General features: G+C 44.1%; 2 protein-coding genes across 4 annotated transcripts in view; one reads left to right on the top strand and one right to left on the bottom strand.

The window, feature by feature from the left end:
• Positions 1–3,591: 3,591 nt before the first annotated feature.
• Positions 3,592–16,808, top strand: TMEM255A (transmembrane protein 255A). Of its 2 annotated transcripts, none has more exons than XM_035891985.1 (6): positions 3,592–4,150; positions 6,042–6,104; positions 7,159–7,247; positions 9,924–10,083; positions 11,424–11,567; positions 15,118–16,808. In XM_035891985.1, exons 1-6 carry the CDS (start codon positions 3,938–3,940, stop codon positions 15,274–15,276), a joined length of 828 nt encoding a protein of 275 aa, XP_035747878.1. In that variant the 5' UTR covers positions 3,592–3,937; the 3' UTR covers positions 15,277–16,808. The 2 variants fall into 2 exon arrangements, with proteins under 2 accessions (XP_035747878.1, XP_035747877.1); XM_035891984.1 differs by having other exon boundaries at positions 9,921–10,083.
• A 4,394-nt stretch (positions 16,809–21,202) lies between these two features.
• The window catches only part of ZBTB33 (zinc finger and BTB domain containing 33), a 12,443-nt gene continuing 8,884 nt past the window's right edge, over positions 21,203–24,761 (bottom strand). For both annotated transcript variants that reach the window (XM_009636402.2, XM_035891954.1), the window contains exon 2: positions 21,203–23,971. In XM_009636402.2, the coding sequence (XP_009634697.1) occupies positions 21,933–23,969 (2,037 nt within the window). In that variant the 5' untranslated portion in view covers positions 23,970–23,971 and the 3' untranslated portion in view covers positions 21,203–21,932. The remainder of the gene's footprint in view (positions 23,972–24,761) is intronic.

Raw genomic sequence — 24,761 nt, 5'->3', positions numbered from 1 at the left:
TGGTTGCCCCATGCTCTGGCAGCGACATCCCTCCAGCCTTCCTCCTATGAAGTTGCACAGGGCCAAGGGGGGACCATGCGGTCCCTGCAGCCTGTCCTGCTGGTCCAGTGCTGCTGCCAGCTTCTGCAGGGATGGGCCTGCCTCTGGTGGGGGGTTAGCAGGGCGTGCTGCTGACCAAGGCTAAGGCACGTTTTCCAAGCTGCAGAGGGAGTTGGGAAAAATTCCTGCTTGTCCTGATCCAGAGGCTGGGCTGGGCTGCCTTGCCCTTTGCTTTGCAAATAGCATGCTCCCTGCAGAGCAGCAGGGAGAGGGTGAGGCAGACCCTGTAGGAAAGGAAAACTGCTTTTCCCACAGTCAGACAGGGTGCAGGCATTTCCCAGTGGGTATTTTTTGTTGTTTTCACCCTGGCTCTGCAAGAGCAACGTGTTCTGTTCTTTCTGTCCTAGCAGGGTTTCCAATCCTCTTGCTCATCACATATTAGCAGCATGCCAGGGTCTGGTTGAGCAATGACCACGTTATGCCAGTCCTGCATTCTTCACAGGAGTGCCCGTGAGTGTGGCTCTGACGTGACTGGTCTCTTTATTCTGAAGAGCCCTGGGTAGCCCGTGTTTACTCTTTTCATCTCTCTACCATTTCGTGGCCTAAAAAGCACGCATGACCCAGCTTTGCAGGGATTGCATCACTGCTGCCTCGGTTGGCAGCTAGCATGTCTGCTCTGACCGCAGCGAGGACATGCAGTAGCTGTCACTTATTGTCCCCGTGCTTTAGTCACATCTCCTCCTTGCCCAGGAGCACTTTACAATGACAGCTTTGTCCATTACATCTTTTCATAATACCATTGGCAGTGCAGGATTTTTTTTGTTGTTGTTGTTTTTTTTGTTTAATCTTCTATGAACTTTCCTGGTGTCCTAGTTTGCTAAAAAGGCAGTCTTGGTGTTGCTTGTTACACAGTTGCTCCTCAGCGATGGCAGGAAGAGGTAAAAGTAGCTGCTGCTATGTTCTTATGCATGTTTGTGCCCATAAGCTGGCTGGGGAGCATGAGTAAGCTAGCGTGGCTGACGGGGAGGGCCAACCCAAAGCTCCTCACTTCTCTGCCGACAGGAATAGACCTCTCGTTTTTCCCACCCAAACGTCTTGGCTTTCATGCCATGCATCTGTGTTCCCCACTTGTCAAAGTAAAGGACAGTAAGGGCAAATCTCCCCTGGGGAGGGCCAGCAGTGCTGCCCACCAGCTCTGCCCGCCTGCCAGGGCTGCAGGCAGCTCTGACGTACGCCCCAGCTGCTCGCTCAGCAGTTTCCAAGTGAGGAGTCAGCGTTTTAAGTGGCTTTGTGACAGTCATCCGCCACGTGGAAAAGTAATAACCAACAGCTTCACAGCCCATGTATCGCTGGACCATGGCCTAAAGGGAACCTCAGCCCAGAGCACTCCTGCTTCATGGCTCCTGCACTGTCCAAACCCAGTTTGTCTTTTCTTGTCCAAATGCTACTTGGTGCAGCCGACCTTGGCAGGAGTTAGATGAGCAAAGACCAGTCACTAATATCACATGGCTCTTGAGAGGGACTTCTGCTTGCTACAGTTGCGGTATCATCAACCCCAAATCAAAAATTTTGTGGGCAACTCATGAGATTAGTTGAAAACCGTGGGATCGTTAAAATGAATTTGTATGGGTTTATTTGCTGTTTGATTTTCTGTATCATAAATTCTCAATGTTTGGTTTTCAGGTTTCCTTTCTTCAGCTGAGAGACAGGGAACTGTGTAAATCAAGTGAGCACACCCATTTCTAACACCAGATTCTTACATCCTAGTAGGGCTGTTATGGAAGTATCATTAACCTTGTATTATTTTAAATAACCATATTAGCAGCTCCTGTCTGCAAGCGGAGGCAACAGACAAATACCCTAATTGTATATATTTAGTGTTTGGCTCGCTTCCTATCTCCAAGGGTCATGCTATTTAGGGAGAATATCCTCTTTCATGTATGTATGAAACAAAGGGCAGTACAGAGAAAAACTAAGCTTGCTACAAAATAAGCTAGGCCCATTTCTTCCACCGAGACTGGAAGAAGCTGTGCTTTCTCCCCTTGTGTGGTTTCGCTGGTTGTGGTGGTGAAAGGGTGTGACTGCTGTAATGGATGGTGCAAGTTATGACCCAGACGTGGAGATGGCCTGGGAGGAAATGCTGGTGTTTACAGCTGACAGAAACAGCGTCCCAGTGTAGGACCTCATCCTGGAAAACTTGTCACCTGCTGCCATCTGCAAGTACTTTGTGGCACAGCATCCAATATTCCAGTAACAGCTTGTTACCAGCGACTGTGATTTGTTTGTGTGGTCACTGGGTTAATTTCACAGTCTGCTCTATCTACTGCTGAAGTTTTTATTTGCAGTGGGACAGTGTACGTCTTGAATACTTGCCTCATCTAGAAAATAATTTTATTTTCTCTCATTTTGACACTAACTGAAGTAAGCAATTGTACAGGTACCATTTCTACTGTCTGAAGTGAGCCCTCCTGCACCTCCACTTGTTGCTTAAGCTGACCTGGTCTGCACGTGGATGTTGCTGGATGAAGGTCTGTTTTCACTGAGGGAGGTTTAGGTAAAAACAGTGTGATTAACCTAAAAGTCATGAGATACTTTAAAAATACATATAGGATCCTTCTGGCTTGTGTTTGTCAAGGGGTTTGTTTGGCTTGCCTTTCTGAGAACCAAGGTTTTTGAGCAAACTTAGCACCTGGAGATTTAGAACAAACATCCACATGCCAGGAGACCTGAGGTATCTCTCAGCGCTGGCCAAGCTAACTGTTATTTTTGTATTTGTGCCACTGGTGATTTTTACTGTTGCTGAAAGCTCCCAATGACCAGAGTCACCTTTATACTCGTGGAGAAGCAGTTTTTAACAGCTGCCAGTGACCGACGCTTGAAGGCTGTGATTGCTGGAGTGTAAAACCACTGGGGGGAAAACCCACAAAAGCTTTCAGTTCTTTGAATGGAAATACTGCTGTTCCTCAAGCTACACCCTTGTGAACCTGTGTCCAGATGCTGCTCTTGCCCTCCATCCACGGCCCTGTCCATATCCCCAATGTGCTTTGGCGAGGGGGATTGGGATCGGTATTGGGAGCTCTGTGTGCAATGAGCTGGTTTGGAGCCTGTTGGTAGCAGCTGAGCTGCTGCTCGGGAGCGAGGAGAGGTCGTGTTGGCACTAGTGCATGGTTCCCTCAGCCAAGCACTGGCACTTTGGCAGAGGTGGTGTTTGAAGTGGCATAGTGGGAGTGGAGACTTTGTTTCTCATACTTGGGTTGGGGTTTGAGTATTGCTGGTTTACCTTCTGAATGTTTTCACCCTAATTTTAAGAATGGGCAGGAATGAAGAGGATCAAACCTGTCTGACTTCCCTCCTGGAGCTGAAGGTGGAGATCTCTCTCCTTGCAGCTCCCCCAAGCCATGGGGGAGCCCCCATGGGCCATGCTTGCCACAACCTGGCACTGAGGAGCCCAGCCACCCTGCTGTGACGGTGTACAACACCGATGGTGTAGGCTGGTCTTCTGGTCTCACAGCTTTGTGCTTATGCCTGCATGAAAACGTTGTTTCCTGAAGGCGCAGTCCCACCAGAGAGGTTCGCGTACAGCAGTCTCCAGTGTCCTTACAGCCTGGGAGGTGTTCATAGGAGCAGCTCCCCACAGTGCTCCAGGATGGGGAGAGAAGCCCCCTCCTTTCTCTCCAGGGAAGAGTTAAGGACAGCAGCAGCCAGAAGAGGAGGTGTACCATCAGCCTAAGTTTAGTGCTTTGGAGTCATGGAAAAACTTGCATTACAGTATCAAGTCCCCAGAGAAGCAGTCTGGCACAACGCTGCTGCTCCTGCCGCCTTGCACAGGAGCAGATGCTCTCCTTTGAGATGCTCATCCCATTGCCTTCAATGAGACCAGTCTGTGCAGCCTGGGCAAATGTTTGGGTCATTGATTGCTGAGGGCTTTATTGACTGTGGTTTACACTATCCTTGTGGAGAGGGCGTGAAACGCTTGGTTGTGGAGAGGCAGATGATACTTTGCTTTGTTTTCCTTTCTCAGCTGGTTGCATCGATCGTCTTCATCAGCTTTGGCGTCATCGCTGCGTTCTGCTGTGCCATAGTAGACGGTGTCTTTGCTGCCAGACACATAGTAAGTGCTTCCAGGAAAACACAGGTCCTGCAATGCTCTTAGTCTAGGAAAGCAAGTGATGGTGTCTGTAATCCGGTATCGGGCATCAACCCCGTAAATATGTCATGTGCCGAATGCTGTTTTAAAGCATAAACTTCAGAAAAATGTATCAGTTTTGCAAAAATATTTTGAAATGAGCAGCAAGCATTGATATCTTAAAACTTTGCTTTAGGTTTTTTGTGTATGCTTTATGTGCTTACTGAGTCTCAAAACTGTAAGTTATAATTTGAATTTACAGCTGTTGCCGAGGGGCAATATATGAGCAGTAACATCTATCGTGTCTTAAATACTAGCAGAGGTAGTTCTTAATGCTGATTGAACCGCTGGATGTTGTAGCAGAATGAAGCAATTTGATCTGAAGCTCATGAAAGTGTTACAGTATAAACAGGAAGCACTTGCAGTAGGTTCTCAGTTTCCATTCGATGACTTAAAAAAATATGAGCTACTGCTGTCAAGACCAATCTCTAGTACAGCGGGACGTGCAAAAGCTTCAGTTATTAGTATCAAAACAAACAAACATAATTCCATTTCAACTTTTTAATTGAAATATATAACTGCAAACAGATTTTTGTCCTGCAACTCTGCAGTTTGATGACTTTTTTTTTTGAAATTTTTGGCAAAATGGCATTAAAAAGACAGAATGGAAAGGAATTTCAGAAGGTCAGAATTGCCCATGAAGTGGAAACTCCCTGTGTCAGCTGGCTTGTTATTCTCCTTGTAAAGCCAGCTCTCCTTTCCTGCCCCTGAACATTCCAATGGGAGAAAAATGGCTGGACCGCAGAATTTGCTGACGGAGCAAAGGGCAGCTCCGCTCAGCTGCGTCTCCGTCTGTCTGGATGCAACCAGCAAGTCTCGTCTGTCTCTGACCCACCTTGCGAGGGCATGTGAAGCATTCGCTTTGATAAAAAGGTGAAATTCCTTCAACTCCTGATCCTGGCCATGTGTGTCCGAGCCCCGCAGACATGCTCTGTGATTTTTTAGGTGCTGACCTCACAGGCTGGGTGATGGCATGAGCTGGCACCTCCTCCCGGCCGGCCGTGGTGATGTCTGCGTGTCTGAGACAGCCAGAGCTGAGCAGTTGGGATGACGAGGGCTCTGGTTTCTGCCTCTTGATGAACGGACGTGCTTTTGGCCTCGCTTCACCCCCTAACCGTCCAAGAATGTCATCTTGCCGGAGACGTGCTCCTGCCACGCTAGCACATAGCGTTCCCCCTATCGCCTGCTGCTGTCGCTGCCCTGCCATCCCAAGCTTGGGATCAGACGCTCAGAGAGCAAGTCCAGCCGCTCCTGGGAAGGGCTTGCTGAAGCGGATACACATCCAGCGTTGCTTTCTGTGAGGTTTTGCCCTGGGGACCAGGCTGCCCCGAAATGAGATGTTAATGCAAGTTGTTTGCAGGCTGAGCCATTGGTAATCCTCCAGAGCTTTCCCACAAGTCGCTCAAGAGCCCAGAAAGTTAAATTTCCCAACAATGTAATACAAAATGGTTATGATTCAGCATGAAGAACCCTCGGAAACACATCAGGCAGCCTTGGGATGTGTCTGGGGGGGGATGAAGAATGAATCATTTAGTTCGGGGTGGCCGCCCTCACCCAAACGAGCCTGGCTTAAGAGCCTGCTCCTCCCATGCTAGCTGCAACAAACACATGCCTCCAAGGACTGTGGTTAAATGTCAGCTGGGGCTCCGGGGCTGAGGGTGGGGGCCTGCCATGGGTGAGGGTTTTGCAGAACAGCCACTATATTGAGGTGCTGATGCGGGAGCAGGGTCTCTCTAAAGCCTGGCCCCTTTCTCCGGACCAGCTAGCTGATCTTGATTTCGCTGCAACACTAAGCCTGGTGCTTTTTTGTCGGCAGGATCTGAGGCCACTGTATGCAGGGCGATGTCAGTACTACTCCAAGAGTACGACCCCACCAGAGGTGAGAGCAGGTTCGGCTGTGCTGTCTCTGTGAAGGGGCCAGCTTCATGGTGCAGGTGGAGGAACCTGCTGCCAGGCTGTCTCTCCGGTGTACCGGGGGCGAGCAAAGCAAGGAGGGGGTGGGAGGCTGGGCCTGGGGTGGGAGCAGGGTGCCAGGAGGATGCATGGAGTGAATTCCTCCACGCTTGGTACTGCTATGTTAGTGAAGGAGCAGGTGGAGAGGAGGGGATAGGGAGAGGAAAATACACCAGTTTCTCTAGATCTTCAGCTGTGCATTCGTTACAAAAGCAGGGTGGTGGGTTGAGTTCAGGCAGCAGTAATTTCTGTGGATACAAGCAACATACACCAGCCTGCGCACCCCTGCTGTCTATTGTCTTCTCTAAAGAGAAGCCCGTTGGGGCTGGATGTTCCTGCCACATGCTGATAATGTGTGTGGACATCTTTGGCTGCCTTTGCTGTGCACTGAGAGTGTCTCTGAGATTTCCTCACAAGTTCCCAAGTAGTTTTGAATAACCACTATATTGCAAATGAAAATGCCTGCTTGAGGTGCAAAATAAGTACTACCCAGTGGCATTGGTGGCGTCCATTTTCTTTTCAGCCCAAAGATGGACCATGTGAGCTTGGGTGTTGTTACCCACCTGCAGGCAAGTAACCGCTTTGGTCAGTTATTCACCAATATGGGAACCTTGCTTTCAGTTTGTATCATCCTATTGAGAACTCTTTGCTGTAAGTTGCTGTGTGGGGAGGAGTGTTACTTCAGCAAGGTCTTGGCTGCTTGTAAGAGTTGCACAACCCCCTTCCTATGCAGGCGTGTGCTTATCTATGACTTCCCCATGATGGAAGGAAACGCTGGTCTGTTCTAGTCTAGTGCATCTTTACTCAGGTATAACTATGTACTTCGTAGGAGCTGGGCTGCAAGACAAGGAAAGAAAAATCTGCCTGGGGCTAATCTGGAGATCAGTGCAAGATCTACATGTAGAGCAGGCCAAATAGCAGCAGAAACCATGGTGATTATGTCCTTATGTGCTTTATGTATTTTTTCTGGATTCACACAGGCAATCTGTCACCCACAGCGCCGTGCACCCTGCACACCGAAAATAAAAACCAACACCTGCTTCTGCTGTGACCTGTACAACTGTGGAAAGTGAGTAGGCTAAAAATACGATTCCTGGCCGTGGGAAGGGCGAGCAGTGGCCATGCTGGTTTGCAGGTGTCTGAAGGGCCAGGATAGGGCAGGAGCAAAGTATCGGTTAATGACAGCTGTTGTGGGAAGCTGTGGTTGTGGTTGCTAGCCACAGGGACTCCCAGGCAAAAGATAAACTAGTAAAGGGGTGTATGAAATACACTAAAGCCATCCCAGCTACAGGTGAGCATGCCTTGGGCCAGCCCAGCTGGAAAAATTAGGAGGGTGGGAGTTTCCCCATTACTTCCATGCTTGGTGCCTTTGCCAGTTTTTTCGCCTGTTGAGCATCCCTGGTCCTAACACCTTCCTTCTCTGTTGTCACTGCTTGTTGCTGGGCTTTATTTTGGTTTAGAAGATTGAAGATGTAAAAACTGGAGCAATGTTCTTCCTCACCTTCTCACCATTTCATTCCCCACCCTGCTAACAGGGAGGAGAGTTCTCAGGCTGATGCCACCTGCATGTTCATAAATCAGTGTCCTCTCTGCCCAGAAAGTATCTTTCATGGTCACAAGAGGTTGGAAGGCGTACCAGCACTGTGCAAAGATGAGTCAGAAGGGTGGTTACTAATCGAGCACCCCTGCATAGTGATCACCCCATCATTAGATCTGGCTGCTGTGCCTAAGCCAACTTAATTTACAGCCCGTGCTGCTTATATCATTTGGAGTGTCTAATGTGTGTCAGCAAGCAATTAATAAATTTATTTTTTTAGTGCTGGCTCTTGCCTAGGGCTGTTTCAGGCTTAGCATTTCTCACAGTACTTAGTTGGGTTGGCCCCCACTTAAATCATTGACTGTGGTGGAGGAAGATCAAAAGCTGCTGTTGGGCGAGGGTGGTTCCGCATGCTGGGAAGCGTAGTCCCTGGTCTCTGTAGGACTTTGTTTCTGTGGAAGCCACTGCTGAGGGGTGAAGCTCACGCTTTCCTGAAGAGAGCGATACACAGAGAAGTGATCGTAATAGAAAAACTTCTAACTTTTCTGTATTTTTTTCTTGCCTCCCGCCCCAGTTCAGGGTCCTGCCTCTGACTCATTTTCCCCTCTCTGATGTAAGATATCAGTTGTTACCATTTCAATCTTGCTTAGTGCTACGCAAGTGTTCTGCACTGAGGAGGTGCTGGTTCTTTTGGGATCTCAGTAAGAAAGGCACAGACACTCAAGGCTGGTTAGCTCATGTATTATATAAAGGATGGAAATTATAGAAAAAGTGACGGTAATCTTGCATCCCTCCTGATGCTGGGAACCCCGGCTGTGGCAGCACCGGATGAGCCCCTTCCCATTGATTAGTACACACTGTACTTATCTGTACAGTGCTGAATGTTCTCGGTGGTACACCAAGGTTCGCCGAGAGCTTTACGCTCTCACACATCTCCATAGGAACAAGCTCTTGCAGACAGCACATACAGGTTGTATTGTTAAAGGCAGTCACGGTATGTGCTCAGGTTATGCAGAGATCATGCAGGCTAACATACAGGTTTTTACAACCTGCAGTTATGCTCTGCTTCGATTCTGCTTGAAATCCCTGTCTCCTCATTGCAATGTCTTCTGCAGTGGCTCACTACAAGAAGATAGGGAAAAAAGGAAAAGAAGAAAGCGAAATTGAGTGATGAGGGAGGGAGGGTGGCTCTTGCGAAAGGGGGCAGGTTCCTGCAGGCCTTGCAGAGTCTGCTGGGGAGCTGAGCCTGGATCTCCTGCTTCTTGGCCTTAAATATGAGCCTGTTCTTCCCCATTTCCTCAAAGCCCTTGTGCAGTTTGAGCCTAACCCCGTAGATAAGCTGGGAGATAAGTCATTCATAAGCCCTTAGTATTGTTTGTGCCCAATCGATATGTTTTCTTAAGGGGAATTTGCTGTAGTCTACTACGTCTGGTAAGCTATGCCAAAGGCCAGCCCGTTCCCCCACACGGCAATCAGAGGAGTTGTTACTGAAGAACCCTGCCTGAGAGACTCCAGCCACGTGCTGCAGGAGCCACTCTTCCCTTTCCAAAATAATGACCTAAGTGGGTTCGACTGAGTTTTCTCTGTCTCTTTTCTGCATGTGGAAAAGCTTTACAACGTAAGCAGAAAGACCTCTCTTTGTCAGGGTCCCAGGGGTCCTGCTAGCCCATGCCACTGTGGGGCTGCAAAGGGCAGGCAGCTGGAGCAGAGCAGCCAAGCTGGACGTGCTTTGTGGCCAAGCCCGGCTGGTGCCAGGAGGCCAGCTGCGCTGTCCTGTGCCCGGCCCACCCAGCTGCTCTGGTGGCTGAGAGAAGCAGCCCAAGCTGCTGCTCCTCGGGGCATGGACTGATTTCCCTGAGTAATTCCAAGACCGGTTTGTCCTTGGGAAGCCTCCAGGATCTCTGTGGAGATTTCAGATGGTAGAAATAAGAGGCAGATTCAGACTCAAGGTCATTTGGGTATTCACAAGCCTTGCAAGACTTGTTGGTTTCACAACAGATCAAGCTATCTTCTGCCATTGTCATGGAGGGAGAGCTCAGATGCCACAAGCATGGGATCTAGCAGGCTTTATCCCCACTCCCTCAGTAGTTAGGTCCAGGCTATCATTAAATTGCAGAATGCATTTTACTGTCCAGCAGAAGTGCTTAGGTTTTATGAGGTGTGGTGCATTTTTTTTATCGTTATTGTTATTTTTTTCTAATTTAGCAGAGTAGAGATTTCTGGAGGCTACTATGAGTACATTGATGTCAGCAGCTGCCAGGACATCATCCACCTTTACCACTTGCTTTGGTCGGCCACGATTCTGAACATAGTGGGGCTATTCCTAGGGATCATTACAGCAGCAATACTTGGAGGCTTTAAAGACATGGTAAGATGGTACCAATTTCTCTGTGCATTAAATGAAACAAATCAGGCAAATTGCCTTTTAAAAATAATAATGAAAACAGCTTACTGGTATTTCAGTGCAAATGATCTATGCGTTACTGCAATCAGGCTGGAAAGAAGGGCATGAAATAACTGTAAGGAGAAAGTGGAAATGATTCACCTTTCTGATCTGGTGTCACCACCTGAACACAATTAGAAAAGATGAACAGAACTGGGGGGCTGTATTTTCAAAAGGAGCCTTCTCAGAGGTGTTGGCAATGCCAGGATGAATAAAAATAAGCTCGCTTTTAAAAACTGGTCTTCCTTTTCATAGCATTGACCTTCTACAAAGAAATGTGTGGTGGTTGCTCATGAATTGTTGATTTTATAGCAGTAGTAGGGTTCTGAGCTTTACAGACTGTGTAAGCAGCCCTGTTAGGCTGAAACTCTCCATCTAGTTTCTTCATGATGTAGAATCTGAGAGGGTGAACTGGGGACCAAAACCAGGTGAAAGACTGCCAACTTTAGGTAATGAAAAAAATGCTGTTCTGACAACATGAGCTTTGAAATATCCTCACTTTCCTAGGCTGCTACCTTCCATACAGTCTTGTTCTGCAGAGGACAAATTAATGGGGAGAACTGAACATTCAACAGATAAATTTGGGGTTTTTTTCAGTCTCTTGCGATTCATTTGGAATAATACAAAATGAGACACCCAGAAAAGAGCATTTGTTGTTCCGGCAATGCATTTTTTCTTACAAAACAAATCTCAGGCACTAAGGGTGCCTTATTTTAGAACTCTGAACTTTCCTACACACTTTTCAGACTCAGCAAGATCTTTCCAAACAAAACAGGAGACACATTCCCAGCTGTGCATCGTGGCCTTTTGAGATTTGATCCACACCAGACAGCCTGTAAACCTCTGCAAAAAAAAAACCAAAAAAAACCAACGTATAGCAGTTTCTGTGAACAAGCAGTACAAAAGGAATTGAAATATGCTGATCTCAAAATGCACTGAACTACAGAGTAATCAAAATTAATGGATTCTTTCTCCTACTTGTGAAGATGCAATCTGAACAGTTGTTTTGTTTGAGTACTGGCATGCACTGGGCTATTGCCAGCTTGTTTTGTGGAATCTAAGAGGAAACTATAGGTGGCTGAGGAATTAAATGACCTCAGGATTCACCTGGTGCCTCAGGGGGAACCGGATTGCTGCTTGCTAATTTGGCAGAGTTGAGCTCTGAAGACACACAGTGCTCCTTTAAATCATTTCTGCTTTCATTCAGCTGTCAGCTTTCTGTGACTTGGTTAGCAGCCTGAAATTCTCTCTTTTTGTTTTAACAGACTCCTTCCCTCCCTACTCTGAACTGTACGGTTGAAAACACACACCCTTCGGTGTCCTACTACTCAAGGCCACAAGTGACATCTTACAACACCTACTACCACAGCACTCCTCACCTGCCTCCCTACTCTGCATATGACTTTCAGGTGGGGGACATTACGGGATGTTTTCTTGTTTAGCAGCAAGGTTAAATCCAGCCAGTCTGCAGGACTCTGGATGCCTGTCTTCCTGTCATTCACACAGTTTAATTTTCCTGTTCCTGCAGAGAATAGCAAATCTTTCCTACTAGGTATTTGTCCCTGGCAGTGTTTTCCCAAAAGCTGTTCTTGAAGAGAAGGCAACAGAGCCTGGTAGAGGCCACATTAAAAATAGGCATTGCCCCTGGCACCTGCAGTTTCTGAGGATAGAGGCAAAATGAGGCGTTCGGGTGCTAGTTTTTATCAGGCTGACTGCTATGTCTGAGAGAAACGGGCGATCTTTTGGAAACAAGCTATCTGAGTTCCTGAAGACACACACTGACTGAAAAGCTTTTCTGTTGTGGTTTTTTTCCACATGCTTCAGCTGGTGTAAGAATGGTCCCTACAAACATCACCTCTGCTATAATGCATCCCTTCCTCTTCTGAGTTACAGAGCTGTGCTGTTGGAAATGGTGATTTCATGTGAACCTTGCTGTCAACATCAGCTTTTGCTTGTTGAAGCAGATGAGGACATTTCCTCCTCAGCTTTTCTGTCAGGTGTTAACACATCATAGGTTTTCTTTGCCACCATCAGGCCTGGAGACTTTTTTTATTAATAAGAGTTTAAGGTCTTGGACATCAACTAGAGGTGTGCTCTGTGATAGCCACCATCTCCCCTCATCAGAGCCATGCATTAGATTAACATGAATCTAAACCTTTCTGGTTTTACTGCTAGTGCCACTAGACAATACTGTTAGGGATTCCTAGAAATATTTGAACACTTACATTGGTTTTACTGCTAGTGCCACTAGACAATACTGTTGTCGGGGATTCCTAGAAATATTTGAACACTTACATCAGAATTTCCAGGACTTACTTATACAGATTTGTGACTCATTTTTGAGCTTAATGCAACCTGGGACAGTCACTAGTGTTGTGTAACTTTTACAGTGGCAAAAATACCAACCTCAGCATGTACCAAACCAAGCTCTGCTTGAAAGTCCTCTTCTCAGCTGCTTGGCTGGTACTAAGCACTGTTTATCTCTGGGTTTGCTGTACTGCAGCCACAGTGCCAGCAGAGAGCTCAGCATGGGTGGATTTGCCCTGCTTTTCAACTAGAAGTACTGCTGGGGCTCTGCTAGCACTTATATCTCAGCCGGACAGATGAAAGTCTCTCTGTCTCACTGCTGTGAGCACAGGTGTTGGCTTAGGAGCCAGCACAAAAACTGGGCATAAATTGAGGTAATCTAAATTTAAAATTGCCAAGTCTCTCTTTCAAATGCAATTCCGAGTCTGAGCCTTGCTTATCTTCCAGGGAACTTGAGGGTCTGCATGAAAGCATTAGCTGAGCTCTCTGGCTGTGGAGACTCTCTCTTGCCTTGAGCCCTACTCTGACCCAAGCAGCGTCTGTAACACCCTGACACCTTCTCCCCTGCCATCCGACAGCACACAGAGCAAGCCCAGCCTCACCTCCCAACTCCCTTTTGAAGGCTGCACTCCCTCTGGTACAAGAATTTGACAAGTCAGTGCTTCCCACTCATCCCACAAATCTTTCACAGGAAAAAAAACAAACCCAACACTCCAGAATTTCTAAGGAAGCCTCTACCCGTGCAAGAGCCTGGCTTTCACACACAACTCTAAAATGGCAGACCCAGCTCTCTGGTTTTTGGAGGAGCACAAGCCAATGGGTGTTGCAGTGGCTACCACTTGTGCTGTGGCTAATGCCACTCCATGGCACCCAGCTGGCCGTGGTGGGGAAGGCGGCAGACCTGTGCAGTGGACCGTGGTGGGGACGGGCAGGAGGAAAGAGTCCTGGTGGAAATAGTGCCTGTATCTCACTCCTCACTCTGTGTGCTTGGTTGGGGGCAATCAGGTGAGAAAGTCTCAGTCTTGCAGTGTTTTGACTTCTGCAAGTCCTGAGCTGTGTTTGGCTCTGACAAGAGAACGCACGCAAGCGGTGGCCTTCTCTGCCTTTCACCCCCTGTCAAAAGAGGAATTAGGGCCATCTTCCCAGCTGCTGGCTTTGGGAACCAAGCCGGTTGGTGTGAGCCATGCTTGCACCAGGCCCGCTTGCAGCCACGGCAGCTCTGCTCCAGGACTCATGGCTGTAGCTGAGGCAGCTGGGCGCAGGCACTTTGTAACGGTGAAAACCCAGGGCTGCGTTTGCTAACGAGCATCAGTGCCGTGTTGCCGCAGCAGTGACCTTCCAAGTGTCTTTGCAGTCTGGGGGCCCCCACCCATTGGGTTTCAGGTGAACTGGGGTGTGATGGAAGAGCCGTTTTGTTGTTTGAAACAGGAGCAGTTTGTATGGTGTTCTGTGAGGTCCTCGATGAGCAGGCTGGGCTTTCGTGGTCTATATATCTGCTTAATAAACCATCACAGGTTGGTGTGAAGGGAGTGATACAAAAAAAGATCGTTTGAAAACAACCTGCTATGACTGCAGAGTCCATCATTCCTCCACACACCAAGGTAAAATCACGCGGTCACCTCCAACCATGTACATGGTTACTGCTGCGTACAGCTCGGCCTCGCTGCCCTGCCATGGGTCCCTTGGTATGCACACCCTTGCAGCACAGTGCAAATCCTCCTCATGCTTCCATCTCTGCTGGGGCCTTAAGCCAGGCACATTTGGGATTTGCAGTCCGTGCTCGCGGCCGAAGGGTGATGAAGGGGTGCGTGGTGCCTGAGCACCAGAGCAGAAAGGTGTTCTGTGCCGGCGGTGCGGCCAAGCGGCGTCTGACACCGCTCACTCTGCAGGTGGCTTGTTCAGGTGGGCCAGATGGCCAACAACAGCGGCACAGGGCACAGTGTGGCTGTCAGGGATAAAACCACCATGCATTAGTGGCCAGAGGAGTGAATGCAAGTGACTGTATTTCATTGCCTGTTTGTCCAGCCTGTTTCTGGTCAGAACACAGCCCATGCACAGGTCTCTGACAGCACCAGTGCTGTATGACTTGAGGCTTTAGACCTAAGGTATTTTTGATAACAAAGGTACTTTGGAGAGCAGAAATTAATCTTCAGGCATGCACAAATTTTGTTTCTCCACCTTTTCAAGCTTTTTACTTACTGAAGGAATAAATGATTTTGTTATCATTAATTTCTGGGGGGTTTTTATTTGTGATAAAGAGAAAAAGTAGTGTAAAAAGACATTATCTGCAGCCTGATCATTGTTGCTTCTGGCTGATGTGTGAAACCCAAGATTTGAGACTCCTTAGTTTTCAGTTGTCTGGCCTCTGTAAATGCAGCAGGTACACAGAAGTGATGAGAAAGAAAAAAATTTTTTTTTTTTTTTTTCCTGTTTTCGGTCTAAGGAGTTTCATTAAGCAAAACTGTTGCTTACAGGCTGTGCTTACCTTGAATATAACAAGTTCCGTGAATACTTACTTGTGTGTACATGTGTTTTGCAGAAGCGAGCTTTGAAATGTTAATTCTGTGCTGCTTGGTAATGAAGTATCGGTTTACCAGGGTTCTTTACATTAAGAAGTGGTTACATTACAGCCTTCTTGCTGTCTCCCTGCAGCATTCCAGTGTGTTTCCAGCCTCCACTCCTTCTGGCCTCTCCGATGACCCCCAGTCAATGTCGCCATCTCCCAGCTATATGTGGTCCTCTAATGCTCCGCCTCGTTACTCACCACCGTATTTTCCACCTTTTGAAAAGCCACCACCTTATACACCATAAAGAATGTGGGAAAGAAGAAAAAAATATTTGCCATTGAAATAGTTGTGAACATTTTGTATTTATATTTTACTGTGGGAGGAAGCGGGAGGATAGATACAGAAGTTAATTGCAAATACAAATATTAGACTGGACTGTTCTTTCTTGCGAGGCTTATTTCAGGGGTTTAACGACAGAGAATGAGTAAGGGACATACTGCTGATGTTTTGCAGTGTCGGTGAGTAGCAGGTGGTCTAAATTCCAGACTCTTTGTGTTACCATGAGGTTCATGTAGTCCTTGGTTTTTAATAAAGTGATACAACACAGATGATAGATTCTGGTCTGCCTTACTCCATCTTGTGCCAAGCTGAAGTAAGGGTAGCCAAGATCGATAGTTGCTGGAGGGTATCAGTCTGTTTAAGGTGAGGGTGCTTGCAGACAGCTCGACTTGATGCTTGTTTTGTTTGCCCTTGGGGCTCCAGTTTCTGTGACTTTTTGAGGCCACGGAACCTAGCTCACATCACTTGGTTACAGCCTATGCACTGGAAAAATCTTGGGGGGAACTGTGACACTGTCTCAAACTTTAACACTAATGAAAAGAGATAATGTTGTAGGGTATTTTCATGTATGTCTAGCAAAGCAATTGGAATATTGCTTTTTGGAGGGGAAAAGCTTTAACAGGCAAGCTGTTTTTATTTCAGGATGCTTCATAAGACAGAAGGTGAAATGGAGTTGTCTCTCTGAATTCTGTATGTGTAATGCCGAAGTCAAACATTTTGAGTGGTTGCACTGCCTAAATCTTCCTTGTATTCCTATAAAGAGCATCAGGAACTGTCCACAAGTCACTGAAACAGTGCAGTGAAAACTTTTTTTTTTCCCTTCTGTTTGGTTGGGAAATTTTTTTTTTTTTAAGCTTGTACTTTTAACTTTTTTAATGGACTGAATCAGCACCCTGAATAAGCACTGTTTTAGTAGCTGTATTATGGGCTGCACATAAGGAATATCCACTACTAGTTCTCCAAGATGTAAGTCTCACATGGATAAAATTCAACACCTTGTAATATAGGATGAAACTGATAGGAATTTGCAATTATTGCTGTGACGTTCATTTAATCTTCAGCTGATGACTGTGCTGATTGATCTAGATTCCAACAGATTTTGCATGCATCCTGCATAACAAAAGAAGGTCAGCTTTGTTATGTGACACACTGTCCTGTAAAGTGTGGTTCTACTCCGGGAAGTGATTTCAGATGACAGCGTTCAGATCTGAGCTGCTCAACCTGAGCATTCTCAACTGCTTACTTCAGGGATAAAAATAAGGTATTGACATTTTACTCCTTATTTCCTAAAGATTTAATTTCCTTGGCATCAGATTGTTGACCCTAATCCTCAATTGTCTGCTTTTACTTTCAACTGATGCAGACAAAAAGGTACCTAAAAGCTAAAGCTGGCTTTCAGAATCTAAAAGTGTAATACATGCTAGGGAGAAAAAAAAAAATATATCCAGTTGGATTATAAACTGTGGCGTCTCTACTTTTAATCTAAAAAAAAAAAAATAAATACTGTCAACATGGAAAACAAACACTGAAGTCTCTGATCTCACTTTTCAAAGTACACCCACACTTTATAATGCTGTTTTTAATCCTATGCATTTGCAAAGCCTTTAGGCTAGGCTATGTGTTAACCCTATCATTTCCACTGTGAAATATTAATCAGTATATTAATAAGCTAAAGGATGACGCTGTTTATCCAGAAGCAAGTGTAACTTTTCTCCAGTAACAAAGAAGAATAAATGGCTGGAGAACAGAATACAACTCACGGGATTTAAAGCAGTAGTGTATGCAGAACATACCCTGGTGACATTTTGTTTTACTGTAGATTGTTGAAGTGCAGCTCCTATAAATTTGCGTGCTGGAAATAAATTTATATACTGGGACATCATCCATTTTGTATTACATTTTCCTGAATTAAATCTTGATAAAGAGATCATGGGCAATGTCAAAACAGACAGTACTTCTGATAAAACTCCCCACAAAACCAGAATCAGAAGGGCACATTAATTTAATACCAGAAAGCATTTTATTGCTGCATCTTTGAAATAAAAGCTAACAGTCCTGTCCCACTTCTGACAAACATACTCTACCATTTGTGCCTGTCAACTAAATAGGGCTAGGACTAGGGGACACTACAGGACAGGACTAAGAAATTCATGAGGGGAACATAATTGTTTCTCTGCCACTAAGTTAGGAAATGATTGTGTCATTGGTTTTGAGTTGACAAATTATCCAAATTCTCTATTTTTTTTTCTAAGGAATATTAAAGCAAAAACTACATTGCTGCTTTAAATTCACTATAAAAGGACAAGTCCATTTTCACATTTAAAAAATTACTGGTGGGATTTTCTGTTGAATTAGCTGTTTCCTTCTGCTTGAGTAAAACTAAGCGTTTAATGTAAATGCAACATTCTGCACTGTATTCATCATTTCTTATGAGAATGTCAAGATTGTGACTCATATGTACCCTTTTATTACTTTACCAAAGTTAAATAAAATTGTGTGACTTTTGTAAACATTTATAAATTGCATTTTACATTTTAGCAACTTTCCTGTTTTACAAGCATCTTTCATGGTAGTTGAGGAATTCCAGTATAATAGCATCATGCATTTGGAAAGAAAAAACAAAAAAAAGCAACCAAACAAACCACCACCAAAAAAGCACCCCAAAAAATGTATTTGCTGTATTGGAAACTGGAGTTTCTACCAGGATTAGCCAGAGACACCTTTTTTTAAGTTCTGTTTTCAAAAGCCCCAGATGCCCCCACACTTCTTCATTCTGCAGTTTGACCCACATAACAGGGTGCCCTGACTTCAATCACTGTAAAGTCATTACTGCCAATTTTTTGCTTAACACAGAGGTGAATAGTCCAGCCAGTACAGCATCAGTGTCTCCTTTACTTACTTTCAGGTTTACTGTATTACTTTGCACCTACTTCTGTCCTGATGATGTCAGCTGCTCTTTGATGTTAGCAGAAGTAGGTGGAAGCCCTGTGCCAAGCAGATAAAGGCATCTAAAAACATCATTTGATGTGTTACTTATTAAATCGCATTCCTTACCTGTAATAAGTCTGCATAAAGTAACTAATTTTCTCCATGTTAGCCACGGTTCACCAACAATCTGACTCTTGCAAATCATAACTAGTCAGCAACCTGGTAAGAAGAGTAGCCCTAACCATGAGCGAGCTGAAATGCATCGCACTGGTCACTGTGTATGTTTTTTCTTGATTTCTAGCTCATTTGCAGTGATGGCAGTAGTTGGACAAACCTTTCAACAGCAGCTCCGCCTATTCTGAGACTAAGCGTGTATCACAGCATTCAGCTCACAATACACAGTGAAGTTTTTCAGATAATTTGCTTTCCTGGAAAGTGCTCAACCTAAAAAAAAAAAAAAAAAAAAAAACACCAAAAAACCCCCAAACCAGACCAAGAAAAAGCCCACCAAAAAACCTAAGTTCCAAATAAAAACACTTCCCCCCACCCAGTGTTCCCTACTACTCCCAAAGACCCAGAAAAGGAAGCTGCAAACTGTTGGCAATCATCTAACGTGTTACACCATAGAAGTTGAGTTGTCATTAAAAAGAAGCATGGTACGGCCATCTTTAGAATTAAACTTTTTTATTTTTGCCATAGAAAGCTCTAAGAACTAATATCAAGTATTGATTAATGAAAAGTAGAACACAATTTTAAAAAGTACGTTAAGGAAAGACTGTACAACTATATACATTACAGATAGGGCAGAAATGATAAATGTTTCACACAGGACAGTTCCTAGGCAATAGCTGTAGAACCCAATGTTCAATGTATATAGTCATCAGCTTCTGCATCTTTTTTATAAGCTGCATGCCTTAACAGTACAAAATAAATAAGCAGTCAACTGTTACCTCAACATTTGTTTAATTCACATACTGGAATGCTATGGTATAAATCCCCAAAGAATGCACACAGTGAGGATGCAGCCACCATTATCGTATTTTGCAACAGATCCATTAATGTTTTTATATGCATATAAATGACTGTGAGGTTTGCTACCATACTCTGTTGAAATTTTTATTTTTTATATAAAAGCTTTTTCAGATTCAATCTTTTTCTTCCATGACCCCAAAGCCAATTTCTTAATATTTACATAAGGTTTTTCATTAAGTTAAACTGGAAGCTAAGTGTTTACAAAAACAAACAAAAAAACAAATACAAGTGCAATAGCCAGAAATCTAAATATAAAAGCTCATGGCCCCATAAAAAGTTTTAAAAGAATGGATTTAACATGTTTCCAAACCAATAAATACTGGAAGTGAAATAAAAAAAATGCTTTACATGACCTCTGGACTTTGGATATCAAAAATCACTTCCAAGGAAAACTGAAGACCCTGAGACACATGCAAGCACGAGTCTTCTAGCAAAAATAGTTACAAAGCCCTAATTTTCCAGTTTTCCTCCAAAAAGAGACCTTTAGTAGGCACAGCTTAATTCAAGGTTTTAAATATATCAGCAGCAAATATTGATAGCCATCAAGTTTAATTATCACAGAATTTACACTTTGCAATGTATGCTTCATTCCAGATGTGTCATGTCAATAACAAAAATACAATGTTATTTTTCTTGTCAAAAAGTTCAGGAAGTCTCACTATCGCACGCAGCCAGCTACGTCAGAGCTACCTGTGCTAATACAGGCAATCAATACGTAGGTCCTGGGAGGATGATGTTTGACTGCTGAAACGCCGTCTCAGCTAACATCCAGCCTGTAACATCTGAAAGCATACCCCGTTACATTCAAAGGGGTCTGCAATAGGATCTGAAATAACTGTGTATGTCACGTTCTCGGCCTACAAAACAGAAGTGCTGAGCATTACATGCATAAGGTAAACAAATCCTCCTCTTTCTCCCATCATTACTCATACAGATTTCTGGTACCCTTTTTTATAGCTCACGTTGTATTTGAACCATTTAGCATTTAAATGTCTTTCTGTCTGGAGTACTCTATGTTTAAGTCCTTAACCTTGAAAGTCATAGGATCAAGACGTTTACTGAAAACATGAAAAGAAAAACCTTTTACTGTAATATAAGCAATGAAAGGTTACGATAACTAAGTAGTACTATGCACGACAATCTCAGTCATCTCTAGAACTTGAGCAGTTTTCGTATTACCCTTTACAAAAATTCAACAAGTCACTAAATCTGAAATGCTAATCTATGACTCCAGTAAACAGCTGTTTGTTTTTCTCAGGTCTACTGTTTCCTGTTCAAGTTGGGCATCTAATTTATCTTCTAAGTGCCGAAACATGTACCAATTGCAAGGAGAAAAAAAAAAAAGGACAATACAATAAACCCAAAACTGAAAATAGATGACAACTAGACAACTGCAGAGAAATGACACTTTGGATTACAGTGGATGGAGGGTATTTTTTTGATTGTTGGTTTAGTCCTCATGCTTCCATAAAGTGTGTGTGTGTGTTTTTGATTGTTGGTTTAGTCCTCATGCTTCCATACCCTATAAAGTGTGTGTGTGTGTGGGGGGGGGAAATCCAAATCCCTGTTTCACCTGAAGATCTAGCCAAATAATAGGCATGCAACATCCTCAGCAGTCTCAGTGCTAAAGCAATACAGCACTTAGATTATTTCTAGTTTTGAGAAGTAAATTTCAAACTTTTCACCTAAAAAAGTATTATTTTTATCGTTAAGTACTACTATTTTTTAAAATACCAGATTGAAGCCCTTCTTTTTGAAGAGCAAAAAAAGGAACAGCACTTTATTCCAAACTAACTACTGGCATTTTTTCCAGCAGTAAGAAAACCTGACATTGCTCCTCAAGCTTTGAAAAGGCAAAATTATCTCCTTCCTAAGTGTTCTAAGCTTCTTCATTATTGAGCTTTGCGGAGTTTGTTGTTTTGGGTTTTTTCCCCCATTGCAAAAAAAAAGAGTAAAATACAATGGCCCAGACACTCTATACTCTGCTCACCATACTGCCAAAAAATAAATTTTGTTCAAGTTAGCCCTAACTGAGCGTCTCTTGTTTGCAAGACTATTTGCATGAAGACATGATTCATAGTGCTTAAGATGCTAGTTCAAAAATACACTACTCCAAAGTACTGGATCAGTTATTTGGAACCTTTGCAGTAATGTACTGTTCACAAAATTAAATATGAGTTGTGGGATTTTTTTTTTAATGGTTCTACATTCGAGAGACTATGATGAAAAACCTGTTTTCTTAGTTAATGTCTAAACACAATTCAGCATTAAAGTGCTAACATGAAAGAAAGGGTTTACATAGTAAGTATGGGTACAGGAAATACCTCAGTTCCTTTAGAAGAAAGATTTCTAGCTCTTTAGAAGGAATTGTACCTTTTCAAGCTACAAATCCCCATGTTTTGATCAAAATTAACACACCAGAAAATACTGCCAGCTCCTTGAAAATATCTTGATCTCTATTCAAGTAAACTCTCACATGAATCACTTCCACAAATCACTTGCAGCTACCAACAATCCACCTAAGTGCTACCATTTGATGACTTGGTAGAACAAGTTAACTTGTTTCCACGTTAACATTTTATTTTACATTGATTTTAACAGTTCATGTAAACCAGCTGCAGTATTTCTGCACCGAATCCTGTTTCCAGCATTTAATGCGTTTCAGTAAGATTCCGGTATTACAAACTCAAATTCAGTACTTCCCTCTGATGGATTTTGTTTAAAAATTGCTTCGTTTCCCTGTGGAATGAAAATGTCATCCCAGGTAATTTGTTTGGCTGGAGGGTTAGATGTTGTTCCTTCAGTGCCATCCTTCCCTGTCCCAACACGATAAACAATTCCACCCTCATTTATTACTGGTATACTGCTTGAGTGATCAGTAATGTACGCATACTGTCTGATCTGCAAAGACCTGCAAGGATGCAATCGGTAAAGCTTGGTGTCTCCAGAAGGGTCTTGGCTATGAACTGATCTTATGTGGGAGGCCGTAATTTGGTAGTTGATGAAAGATTTGCCACACGTCAAGCACTGATACCTTCGCTCACCGGTGTGGTGAATTTCATGCTTCGTACGGTATTCTGCAAGAGGAAAAACTTTGTCACAGTATCGACACGGATACTTCTTCTCCCAGGAATGAACGTTAAAATGTCTCCGTAAACTCGTCAGACATGCATATGACCTCTTACACACAATACAAATGTAGTAGACTCTTCCATCCACTATGAGCTCGTAATGGTCATCGTGCTTTACTTTCATGCGTTTCCTGTTTGGAGAATCACCACCAGATGTTCTAGGCGTTTCATCAAGCTTGGCTTCGCCTTCCTCAGAATCACCCTTGACAGGAATGACTATGTCATATGTATCCTCACCGATATTTGCGTAAACCTTACAGCCTGTCGACAGGCCACCTATTTCAGTTGCTGTATCTAATGTTATGATTTTCTGCCCTTCCGCTACCTGCTTTGATGCTAAACCTGAACTCAATTCCTTGTTGTTTCCAGTAAGGACGTCCGATATCTTTATTTTAAATTCCCCAGGTTTAGCAAACGGCTCTTGTGAAAATGTAACGACCTGTTTTTTCTGTACACCTGATCCTTCAGTGGTTGCTACCTTGGGTACAGAAGATTGCTGAACCAAAGAGCTACTGCTGACTGAACCAGGACTAGAGGAGCTAATGATATCGACATCATCTTCAACAACCTCTTCATCATCAACAGCAGTTGTTTCCACTTCAGTTAAGGAGCCATTATTAGATGGCTGCTGGTTCTCCTCAAGTAAATTAATTGTAGGGGTCACATGTGTTTGATGTGAGGAGCTGGCACTGAGTGATGTGTTAAGTAGAGGCTTATTTAGCACAATGATATTAGGAGTCAAATGCTGCGGTGTTGCGGAGACAAGTGATTCGGCACTTGGTTGCGTTTGGTTTGGGCTTAGCTGACTGGTAGACGAAGTGAGTTTTTGAGCTGTTGTCGTGCTTGTCAAATGGGGAGAGCCACCACTGCCACACGATTTTTGGTCAGAAACTCCAGCTGGACTCGGGGAAGGCTGGTTCTGGGCTGCAGCTTTTAAATCTTTAATACATTCTTTTGGAGGAACGATCTCTGAGCAAAAAATTACATCATCATCATCATCAGAATCACTCACTGTAATTTTTGTAGTCTCATATTCTATGCCATGTAAGGAGAATGACTGTGTTATAACCGGCATCCCATCCGTTACCTCTTGGCTCTCTGGCCTTATCACAGGTACTTGTGTTTCAGCATCCTTTTGGCCTGGACTAGAAGTTGAAGTTTCTGAAGCACCATCTTTGACCTTGCTTGGCATGTTTTTTCCTTCAGACGGAGGTACGCCCAGATCAGCTATGAATTTAACACCCAGCTGTTGCCCTGATTTAATCAGTTCATCAAGTAAATCAGATCGAATGCTGATTATTTTGGAACTATAAATATAGTTAAGAATTTCTGCAAAAATTTCCGCTCTCACAAAGCTCAGTTCAACCACTTGCCCAGCCACTGAGAAAAGCTGGTGAAAATATGTGCTTGAGGCTGAAAGGATGTTTCTGTGAGCTCGAAATTTCCGGTCCTCCACGATGACAGTAACATCACAAAAAAGTCCGTGGCCACGTTGTTCATTCAAAGACTGAAGAAGCACATTGGAATACTGTGTGTCTGTTGCAGAAATCAGGTTTTTCCCCTCCATTCCTACAAAGAGAAAATAAAAGGCATCAAATTAGTAAAAATAACAGATTTACAGTTTTAACTGCATGGCAACCTTTGCACATTTGCGGTTTATTCCTTCTTTTGAAAAAACACATCCCAGATACTATTCATAAGCCTATATGCTATAGCACTGTGAAAACTTTTTTCTTATTGTTATTTGCCCCTTCACCTTCTACACGAGGTACGTGCAATTCCGAATATATCCTCTCTTCTTACAAGGTAATGAAGAGAGAAACAACAGCTTATCTGATTCAGCAGCAAATAAGGTGAATTTGAAAACCAAGAAGATGCAAGATTCGTGTCCCTCAAACGGCTTTAAACAGTACTAGAGAAGTATTTTTTTAAAATATTCCATGAGTTGTTATAAGAAAGCCCGATAACATCCAGGTTATTTATGGGCAACAACAAAATCTGTCCGTCTGTATATCACCAGTCAACTGAGGCTAACGAAAATGCTGCTGGTACTTCACTTCCTCACCCGGAAAAAGAAACTTTTGTTTGTTTGCCTTTAACCCATCCTCATCTATTTGCAAGGTTGCTTTGTGCTTGAAACCGAGATCACTGAGGCAGCACGTTAACAAAAAAAGACCTGTAAACTCAAACTCATCCGGCTGCCGGCACTTCCGATTCGACGCCCCCCAACAAGACGCAAAAAAACCAACATCAAAACACACCGAGAGAGCGCAAAAGGCTGCGAGTCCTTCGTTTTCCTCGTAGGAGTCCGCACCCCCCCGCGGGGAAGGGCAGGGTAAGGAGGAGAGGCCGAGACCCG

Source organism: Egretta garzetta, unplaced genomic scaffold (genome assembly GCF_000687185.1).
Source record: "Egretta garzetta isolate BGI_Z169 unplaced genomic scaffold, ASM68718v1 scaffold53, whole genome shotgun sequence".
Lineage (NCBI taxonomy): Eukaryota > Metazoa > Chordata > Aves > Pelecaniformes > Ardeidae > Egretta > Egretta garzetta.
Note: the sequence above shows the minus strand (reverse complement) of the source record. Positions and strands in the feature narration are given on the sequence as shown.